Source organism: Anarrhichthys ocellatus, unplaced genomic scaffold (genome assembly GCF_004355925.1).
Source record: "Anarrhichthys ocellatus isolate YVR2014 unplaced genomic scaffold, GSC_Weel_1.0 scaffold15, whole genome shotgun sequence".
Classification (NCBI taxonomy): Eukaryota; Metazoa; Chordata; class Actinopteri; order Perciformes; family Anarhichadidae; genus Anarrhichthys; species Anarrhichthys ocellatus.
The window spans coordinates 7455706-7466801 of NW_022280045.1; the positions used below are offsets into that span (position 1 = coordinate 7455706).

At 42.7% G+C, this 11096-nt stretch overlaps 1 protein-coding gene across 1 annotated transcript in view; it reads right to left on the reverse strand.

Moving 5' to 3' along the window:
* Positions 1 to 339: 339 nt before the first annotated feature.
* The window catches only part of gng12a (guanine nucleotide binding protein (G protein), gamma 12a), a 22211-nt gene continuing 11454 nt past the window's right edge, over positions 340 to 11096 (reverse strand). The window contains exons 2-3 of the mRNA XM_031854940.1: positions 2720 to 2828; positions 340 to 2553 (exon numbers count right to left, since the gene is read on the reverse strand). Coding sequence (XP_031710800.1) covers positions 2428 to 2553; positions 2720 to 2812 — 219 coding nt within the window. The 5' untranslated portion in view covers positions 2813 to 2828 and the 3' untranslated portion in view covers positions 340 to 2427. The remainder of the gene's footprint in view (positions 2554 to 2719; positions 2829 to 11096) is intronic.

Consider the following 11096-nt stretch of genomic DNA (forward strand, 5'->3'; position numbering starts at 1 on the left):
CACCAACGGTGAATGAAAACAGACGCTTGGGCTAAGCAAACAGTTTCCCAAAATAGGTACAGACTCTCCAAGAGTGGAAGTAAGGGTTTGGTAGTTTCTATATTTAGCCCTCTTGTGTTCTCTGGTTTCTGACGGCCACGGTGAGAGGCCGGAGGTCTCTCCTATCCCGAGTGAGATATAAATAAACGACTAATGAGCGGAAATGGCCCCAGATAAACTGTGGGCAGATCTCTCTGGCCAGGCTCCATCTGAGCAGTAAAAAGACCCAAATCAGGTTTCTACATTAAACACTGTAAATCTGTGGATGCGGACAATAAATCGAGACAGCAGTGGTCATCATGAGTTTAAATCTTGTGACTGTGCAGCACAACACATCTTTATTGAGATATTAGTACAGTATTGTACTTTAGGAATGCTTCACTTTATTAATCTTAGTTAAGTCTTCATACAAATGTTGGTATATTAATAAAGACATTCATCAAAACGCAGATTCTGACAGTTGAATGAAGCTATCAATGGAACAATAAGGCTAGTACAGAGTTGCTGAATGGACAGAAATCGTGATATGGTAATCTGAGATTTGTCCTTAAGAAGCGTACAGAATGATTTATTGCAAGTAAGAAAACTGACTGTTGTACACAATCATTTAAAATACAACTGGATTATAACAAATTATCTTGTTGATTTGAAGACCTTAAAGTACCCTTTGGAGAGGGAAATAATACCATAACGTGAAACACAATGTACTTTTTTGTTGACAGAAACAGATGGCACAATATTGTTACAAATCACTTTCATCCCACAGATAAAAACATTCGATAGAAACTCTTTTTTTTTTTAATATATTTTTTTTTAAAGAAAGCACTCCCAGTTAGAGTATGCTTCATGATACAAGGCAAACATAAGTAAGGCTTTAGAGTGTAAGAAAGTCCTAATTTATGCTATTTATTCTGTTTTTTTTGTTACATTTACCGTAGCAGATATATTCCCCTAGTGACTCACAACATGAAGGACATGTTAGACCGACGAGTGAAGACCCCCCCCACAGACACAAATGTTTAGTTTAAATTAAAAAAAGACTTGGAAAAAGTTGAGAGCAGTCTTGGGAGAGTGGTTTTCTCACCAATGCACACTACCACCATTTGCACCTGTACCAAAAACACTGTACGACAACGATATGCACATTTCCTCAACTAAGACACTTGTGATGAGCTCGTAAGCACGGCTCACAGTATAGTGCAAGACTTGCTGACATGCTTCATGTCGTCCATGTCCTAAAAATATCGTACCACAGAAACTTTTCAGAAGCAATGGCTACAAATAGCTTCATTCAGATGCACATCTAGATGTTTTTTAAACGTAGTACCATTGGTTTGGCTTGGTCCCAGGGTCTTTATTACACAGTGTTGCCCTGCACACATAGTCAGCTGACACCTAAAGTCAAGAATAATTAGAATTCTGCATTAATGTGATAAAGCACTTTCATTTTCGCTGCAGTCACTCTGTATCTCACACAGACAGCTGACAAAAGCATCACAGCACCGGGGTCATATTATACCAATGGCTTCAATCGGAGCATAGATGATATTGGATTAAAATATGTTTTTAATGGAATTTATTTCCACATGATGGATCATTAAATCAACTAAATACAACACTGTATCATAGTTAATCATACTGTAAATACCAGACAGGACAACGATGGATTAAACAGCATGCGGATTGTCGTGGACCAGTCAGAGCTGGGTTGCCAAAATACTTTTAAGTGTCTGAATTTCACACCAGATTTATTGACAATACTGTCCCCAATCAAGGATACATCACGGTAACATTTGAGTATTGGCAATGTAAACCCCGACCACTGAATTCAGTGATCAAAACAAAATGTGTAAAATACTCGTTGGAAGTCTGAAGCCACATGAAAACTAATAGCCGATCAAGGCTCATACAACTGAAGAGCCAGCAGCCAGCACAGCTGTGGAAAATCACCTATAATTTTTATCCATCTTAAAGGTAATGTGCTTTTAAAAAGGACTGAATCTCTTCACTTAAGGCAGACCAGAGCGACAGTAACAGACACTGCCCAATGGTTGTACATACAGTAGAAAGGCCCAAATCCATCACTGAGGAGTGCCATTGCTGCTACAATATTAATAATATAACATTCTGTACCCGATGCATTCTCAACTCATGCAGCCAAAGTCTTAAGAGTTAGTGGTCAGAGCTCAAACTGAACAGTGGCACTAGTGGGGGCTCCTTTTTTCATGACGAGGAGGAAAATCCTGGTTTGAATTGCTGATAACAGAACAGTGGAACACGTGGTAATGATACAATGATCACAGTCCACCCCTTACTCCTCCCAACACAAAGAATGCAGCAACATTAATAAGCAACAAAAATAAACACATGAACGCTAAGTGGCGTCTACTACAATATAGTGCAGGGTTTTTTGTCCTTGAAGGGATTGTCTGAGGTGGGAATGCCCATAAGGAGAGGGTCGTTTCTGGCATGTTCACTGCAGTAGTTCATGAGGTCTGCAGAGGCCTTGGATACCTACGGGAACAATGGAAGACATTTGCTACATTGTTCATTCTCTTCTCAATGATGGGTTATTCTGGAGAAGCATGAATTATTTTGTTTCTTTAAAAAAGTCGAAGTTTAGAAAACGAAGATGCATCGGTTTATTACTTATTTATTATTATTTATTGTTGCACTGTACCTTTATCCTCTCAATGCTCGCCTCTATTCTCAGCTGCTGCACCGTTCGCCGGGCATGGGCGATGTTATTGGAACTGTGAGCCTTCGAAGACATCCTGGGCAATACAACACTGTAACAAAGACAAGAAAAGAAGCTTGATTAACACTGAGGAGAACGACACTTTAGCATACGGATTATGAGCGCGAAGCCATCAGGCTTAAGAATGACGCCAAAGCTTTGGGTTTTTTTACAGTTCCTGCACCGTGATATATTTTCAGGTCAAGTCGGAGACAGTCAATAAAAAGAATTGTAAACTTGTCTAATTAAAAATGCACTTCAATGCCGTCTCTACAGCCGGAAAGCCCACACCTGTTCCAGATTACAGAAAGAACTTGGTTGTAATGACAGTAACGGAAAACAGTAGCATGAGCAAGAAACACGGTCTGTGCAGGGAAGAGTATTATATTAATATTTATTCAGTAAATGACTTAATGTACTGCTGGTAAATGTGCTGTAAACAATACAACTGTTGGTTTAATAAGTGTCAACGACTGCTATTCTGCTGTTCCTCTCCCTCTGCAGGGCTCTTCTAAAAAACACACAAAGCTGAGGCATGCCCAGACATTAGCAAAATCTTTTTTGCTTGGATTTTTATTTAACTGACCCATTTAAATTGTAACAATTGAGGGCGTGGCCTTTTTGAGTGACAGGTGGGTGCTGTCTCAGGTTGCTAGCTGCCAAATTCCTCCTCTGCTGCGTCATCCGGGCATGACTCAGCTCCACCGACGATCCATCTTTAGAGTTATGCTTTGTTGTCACTGTCAAGCCAGAGCCACACGCTTTGAGCTTCACAAAAGTTCTTAAGAAACCTCTGGTTGGCGTGACGGATACGTCATCCATATCTTATGCACGAAGTGGAAAACTCCAGTGGATTTACATTTTTTTGGTCTTTTTTTTCTTTGGTTTTAAGAGTGCCTTTTTGCAATCAGCACAGTACCCCTGCTGCCAGACAATATGAGCTCTGCAGATAGGTGCTGAACTACAATGACTGAATATCTGACATTGCAGAATATCTATATTCAAACAAAAAGCTACAGCAATGTTAAGATTTCAGTGTGACTGAGAGTGAAGCGTTGGAGCGCTGCAGTGGGTCTGGGTTGTGATTCCGCTTCCCGCTAATCATTTACAGACTGAATGTGAACAAGCCCTGACACATACTGCCGTCCATGTAAGAGCTCTGGCTCCAGTGTCCCCCCCCCCCCCCTGCACTCTTACTTCCTTTTACTGCCCTTTGTCTGAGTTTCTTATAAAAGCACACACGGTATTTCCATTTTTGCAACACACATGTGCCTTCTTGTGACAGGACAAGCTTTTCTCAGTAGGGAACAGGAAGTTTGTCAGAAGTCTATTATGAACATTATTATTTCTTTTTTTAAATTAAATTAAAAAAAAATTATATATTTACATTTTGCTTCATCTGCATATTGTCATTGTGTCTGCTGGAATTTCAAAAATATTTTTCTTCAGTATTTTACTTAATGTTATAAGTGTACAGTGTTTGGTATCAGGCCTCGGTCGCAGTAACGGTAAATAAAAAGGATAATAGCAGGATAAATGCAACAGGTGAGAGAAACGAGCATTCACTTTTTAAAGTCAACTTTTTAATAGCAAACCATAACATTTGATTTTTTATGTTCGACCCTGTCTGCACGCCGTTTACCCTGCAGGATGTAGTCCCTCCAGACAGCCTCTGATGCTGTAGATCTGAGGGACGGAGGAACAATAACAAAAAGAACACCAGAATAGGAAGGAAAGGAAAATCTCCATCTTCTGCCTTGTGCTCGAGGTGCCTGATTAAAGAGTTTTATTTCCATCTAAAGATAAGTAATCACTGCAAAGGAAACACAGCCAGAGATGAGTCAAAGAGCTAAAATGCTATTGATAACATGAAAGTGAGACATGAAAGGGCCATGCTGTACAATGCAAAGCGAACAATCCTCCATAGGAAACATTCTCAGCTTAGTCGTGAATGCGAGGCACCACAGGTGAGGATGGCGAAAACAATCCTTTTATCCATACATGATGAGTGAGGGCGTTTATCTCTATAGTCTGGAGGAGTCTTTAGATGGAGCGGAGTGCCATGTAAGTTTGCTTCTCTGAAAAACACCAGGTTGTTAATGACGTGGGTGCAGTTCTAGAAAATGACTGTATTCATTACTCTGCAGGAGGAGTTTAAGATGTTGCTTTTAGACACCGTGATGTGAAACATGTTTCCCTTTTTATAACCCCCAACACGTCTACAGGGGTTGTGTTTCAGATAGATTTCTGATGGCGAGTGATCATTTCAGTGAAAGGTCAGTCAGTTCAGTTGTAACAATAATGAACTCAAAGACCTTCTTGGCTGACTGAAAGCAGTTCAACAAATTCTTTAAGGCCGTCTGGAGAACAGGTTAGTCACCAAAATTCTTTGCACACCTCTTCAATCGCTTTTCTGAGCAGCAATTTGCTGCTGCCAGGTAAGACCTTGGGTTTCCTGGTGCTACCAAGAAAACCAGATTGCACCGTTTATAAATTGTGCAATATGCAAATACAATACAGAAACTGCTGATCAAACAAAACAATGACTGAAGAGATAACATGAGCAATGCAAATAGTCTTCACACGGCAGGGCTGCAGTGAATACCACACTTGGAGAACTCCTTCTTGAAAAGCATCCCTGCAGAAACTTAAAAGCAAATAATCCATGACTTGAATTTAAAAGGCACTCACTGCTAACGGTGAAAACAACAGCGAGTAGCTGATATATTAATGTTCAGAATGTTAAATACAGCTGCTTTAACACAGTGGCAGTGGTAATTATGATAAATTCTTGAACATAGAGGACAGAGCTGCAAATAAAACCAGAGCGGACCCTCAATAGAATAGCTCCAGACCTCTGCCAGCTGAAGGCATTCAGCATTCAAGGCATTTAAAACAATGGACACTCTTCTATGACCAACTGGGAGACTCTCAAGGAACCACTGCAACCTGCAACCTTTGTTAAGACTAAATAGAGGCAGGTTGATTATAACTTAGTGCCGTAGACAATTGCAGTAATTTATCAAGAACTGTTGTTTGTTGCACCACTTTACTAATTAACCTTTGTACAGAACAGTTCGGCATGCTAGCAAGGCTGAAAAGTATCTTTCTGACGCCTTCGGGTGTCTCCGTCTGTCACGTGATAAAGTGAACCAAAAAAAGAAAGAAACCTCCAGAGATGAAATTTAAGACGAAATTAAAGACAGAATTTATAGTCTACTGGCGCCAAATGACTGCATCGGTTCAACCATGCATGTGGAGTAGAAGGAGGAGGAGGCTAAATCAGGAAGAGGCACTTAAAATCCACCGGCAGAATCCCTTCAGAAGGGATTCTTGAAGGCGAAACCATCCCCACTGAGTCACCTCAGTCAAAGTGTGCAGCCCCTGTGATGTGATGCCAGCTACTACCAGCAGCACCGGTCTGACTGAAACTCTATGGGAGGGCACCGTAGTGTGAGCGTGTGAGTGTGTGGCACTACACACCATCACGCACATATAGGAGCATTGCACAAAAAACGTTACCTCCAAGGATCAGAAAAGAGACCACCCCTTTCACAGCCCACCCTATCACGACACACACACACACACACACACAGACAAGCCAGCCCGGCCCCCCTACTGCACCCCCCCCCCCCCCCTTGCTCCGCTCTACATTGCACACACAAATCCACTCGCACACATGCAATTCATTAGCACAGCGTTCAAAGTGCTAAGAACAGGGAGCCATTATGACTCGGTGGCATAAACACCAACACTCAGAGATGAAGAACTGAGGGTATGTGTGTGTGTGTGTGTGTGTGTGTGTGTGTTACACTGCTACTACCCTACCGCTCAGACTCAAAGAAAAACTCTTAAATTTGCTGCTGACTAATACAAACGACGCCCATTAAAGGCTAAAAGAAGAGTCAGTCCTGTCAACTGTACAGTATGTGTGGTCCCTTCTGAGTATCTGAAGCTTTTATAATAAAGTAACACCACTGGAAATAAACTGCTTTTGGGCTGAAGTATTGCCAGCTGCACTTAAGACTTGACATGAGGTGACGAGGGGTAGGCAAAGATTCCATTTAGTTCACCCCAAAATAACAAGTCTGTCATTTTTGAGCCCGCTCTTTTGTGGCTTGTAAGATTGTAAAAACACAGCTCGAGTTAGCACCCATAGTTCAGTTTTAAGAGGAAAATGATAGTAGACATTGTAGAGTATATTTTGCTGGCAGCTTCATTAACTTCAATTATTTGGAGAGGTCTTGGGAGGAACTTATGTAGACTAAGGCTGGAATTATGCTGCTGTGAGGATATACTTAAAAGTCCCACACCTCGCAAAGCTCAATAACCTCTCGTGGGAACCTGCATGGGCCTGCCGGCTGCAAACTAAGATGGTGAACACGGTGAACGGTAATACTTTCCGTACATCAGCATGTTAGCGTCGTCATTATGAGCATGTTAGCTCAAAGCACCACTGTTTTTTCCATGTACAGCCTCACAGAGCTGCTAGCATGGCTGTAGACAACCGTTAAAAGATCTAAAAAGACGTAAAACATCATGCACGAGGACGTTACTTTCCTATCTGCTGAAATCTAAATGAAAGGTGACGTTTTACTGCTAGTAACATTTATGACGATCATGTTAAAACAGCCTGGAGTCTGGTCTGACTCTGTGTACCAGCTGAGGAGTTTAGAACAGTGAAATGAGGAAAGGCGATATTTGGAGTCTAGACACATGTCTGCTGCTTTGAACAAAAGAGAGTTCAAAGAATTGGCTCCAGCCACAAGCCAGTTGATTGGTTGTTCTCCCTTGTGTACCCGCACACACAAAAACTCTGTCATCTCTCTCGTGTACACCCCTCCCCCCCCCCCCCCCCCCGCTCTCTGCAAGCGTGAGTTGTTTCCCAGTCTGCGAGCTAAAAGTAGCCTTCTCATACTCTCTGCCGCCAGTCAGCACTTTTCCAGCCGAGTGGAAAACCATCGAAAACATGACCTCACACTAGAGTCCGTTGCTGAGCAGATCAAATCAGCGCTACCGTGCAGTCCCCTCCTGCTTTACTATAAACACCGGCCTGTTCTCACCTGGTTACCGTGCTCAAGAATACTCAAGTCATCAGTCCTGCTGCTGAGTAAAGTGGGATTGTGTTTATGAGCCGGTGTGGGGGCGGGGGGGGAGACTCTGTCTGCTGAGTGTGTTGGTCTGGGAAAGAGAGAAAAGGGTGAGGCTGGGAGGAGATGCTGTGAGAAGACCCACCAGAGGGACTTCACTACTTTCCCACCAGAAAAACAAAGGAGTGAGAAGAGTTAGAAGGACAGCGACTGTGCTGGTTTCTTTGGCAGCCTCTGTCGTGTAGTTGACACTCAAAATATCACAATGATTGTGTTTACTATGATAAACAGAAACCATAGAGATACACTCAAGATAGTGGCATTTCGAGTCATGTACAGGTTTAAGTGGATTAGTTGACAGAAAACGAATGGCAACTAATAATATAAGATAATTGATTCAGTTGTTTAATCAAGCAAAAATGCCAAATATTTGCTGGCTGCAGCTGCTTTTTCTCTCTCTGTAAACTGAATATCTTCCCTCCTCATGGGCATGTCCCACTTTTTACAAAGACTAGATGACGAATCACTTCCACATATTGATCGATAATGGAGAAAATACATTAATTGCGGCCCTCTTTTACAGTAAGGTTAGAAAGGACAACGAGTCCGCCCACAGTGAAGTGCATACAGCTGAGAGAAGCAGAAAACTAGACCTTGTGATTCAAGGGGAACTATGACAGGACACGGAGTCGCAGCACCACCCAAGAGCTGGAGGTATGGCCGCTGAGATAAGTGCAGCTGACAGGACCCCACCCAGGCCACTCGCTGCACTCCAAGTACAAAGGGAATACTGGGAAATCCAGTGTCCTCTACGTTGGCCTGCGTGACTGCTCCACTGTCATTGGCTGAAGGGTAGTCATTATTCCTGTGTAGGCAGAGGTTTCCAGGAAAAGCTGCAGAACTGTGAGCAAAGGCCAACGGAAAAAACGTCAAGATTAAACATGTGGCACTACAAATAGCACAACTGTGTGTGTGTGTTTTTTTTCCTGTAGCACCATGAAAACGTTTCAGTAAAACTTTAAAGCCCCATACAGTAGGTTCTCCTGTCAGTTCTGTGGCTTGACAGGATAAAAAGAAAACAATCTAGCATGCTGTAAAGTCACACAGTGTCTAGACAGACGACTAGACTGGACTCATTTCTGCAGGGTTTCTAAATCCTAAATTCATGCGCAATTACTTGAGGCTCATTCCTGTCCAAATAAACCATGAATGATTCCTTGTGTTAAGCACAGGCTAGATGTCTGACAAGTTATCCTGCAGGAAACACAACAGTTAACCGACTGCAAAAATGCATGTCAAGTTAGACGAGGTTGAGCACATCCGTGAGATCACAAGCCAAGTGGGCAAGCCCAGCAAGCTAATCAGTGTTCTTAAACACGAGGATACTCGGAACAAGATTGCGTGAACAAGACTGACTGCACATGTTCGAGGAGCAGCATGTGTGTCAGGGACTCTGCCTGCCTGACATAATGACAGATAGCTGTGATAACAGAGTTAACACTGGTAGAGTGTGTAAGGATTAAGCAGGAGGGAGAATTCTCATGGTGAAAGAAAACAATCCCTATCCGGGCAACCTCTAATTAGGCTCCACTGTACACAGAGCGCAGTTCACACACTTGTCTACTTCACTCGTGTTGCCTTATTTAGACGTAGGGAGTAACGCTGCCAAGGAGATTCATTGCACATAGAAAAAAAACAAAACAAAAAAACATGACTGATGTTCTTTTATCCTTCTCCCAAGATAATGAGTACTTTAATTTATGGATGAATACACATGGATGGTCACTTGCTTTTGCAGAGGAATAATGAGCATATTTTCACACCATTAACACAACCAGAACTCTGTCCTTGAGCTTTGTTACCTCTCTCTTCACCAGTGAGTTGGGGGTGCTCCTGATCTGCTTAGTGGGACATTTTAAGCTAGCACTGTCAGCCATCCTGTTAGCCTATTGTTGAGATGGAAAATGATCAGGTGTGTAATCCTAAATGTGGGGGCAGTGTGGCTTTAATGTTATGGGGAATGCAGTGTAAGTGTAGTGTAGCGAAGTGAAGGTCTAACGAACACCTGGAGCACCTGTCCAATCGGTCCCGTGCATGTACGTATGCAACCCTCATAGGGGAGAAAGAAGTGAGATGGCTATCGGACGCAGCGATCGACTATATCTTATTCTCCTGTCGTTTTCTGTCTGCCCTTTAATAAGGCATTAAATACACCCGAAACTAAACAATGCATTCAATCATAAATTAACTATTAACAGCAGAGACAGTCTTGTGATGGGATTTCAGGAAGTTTTTATATCAACTGTCTGATTAATAGTACAGTGAAGACATAGGCTGAAAATACACCACACCACAAGGGACTAATCACACTTAGAGACATTACAAGAGAGAAGAAAAGAGAAACAGCAAGAGACACAAAGAGGGACTGAAACTGAGAACACAGGGAGACAACAATTACAGGAATACTGTATGTTTCTCCCTTCCAGTCAACTGAGCTCCTTGCATTCCTTTAACAGGAAGGTCCGTGAGGTAATGAGCCCATTATGTAAAAGTCTGAATACTTGGTGACGCTCAATACGTATCAACACAAAACTGGCTTTACGCACAGCAAGCCAAGCGTCACAAGCCAAGCGACACAAAGGTCAGCCAGCGCCTCGGTGATATCATGTGCTACTAAAAATAGCCAACAGGTCTGTGTCGTTTTTGGCTACAGTGGAGCAGGTTTCAGCTAAAAATGACCCCAACAGTAGCCAAGTGTTTTCTTAACCGACAGCTGGGTGTCAGCCAGATTAGCAGCAAGGTCTCTGCAGTTTTCACTGAGGTGCCGATGAGACTCTAGTTCCTCAGTAACAGGACCATTATCAAGCCCAGAGCAGCCCAAAACAAACAGAGGCCTTTGGCAGATAATGCCCTGCAGACGTCACTGCAGACGCACGGAGGGTGACATGCAGGAGACACAGGCGACCTATAGGCAGGGAGGCTGCCGGGCAGAATCTCTCGCTCTGCTCTCGGAAAACAAACAGCATTGTTGTAAAGGAAAAAAAAAAAAAATTTAAAAAAACTACTGCACAAAAGAAAGCTTAGTGCAGGCTGGAGTTTGCTGGAAATGGATGCAGGGAAGGAATGAATGGTGGGGCAGAAGGCTGTAGAAAAAGACGTGTGCTCGCGACTGAGATAACAGTTTGTGTGTGTGTGTGTGTGTGTGTGTGTGTGTGTGTGTGTGTGTGTGT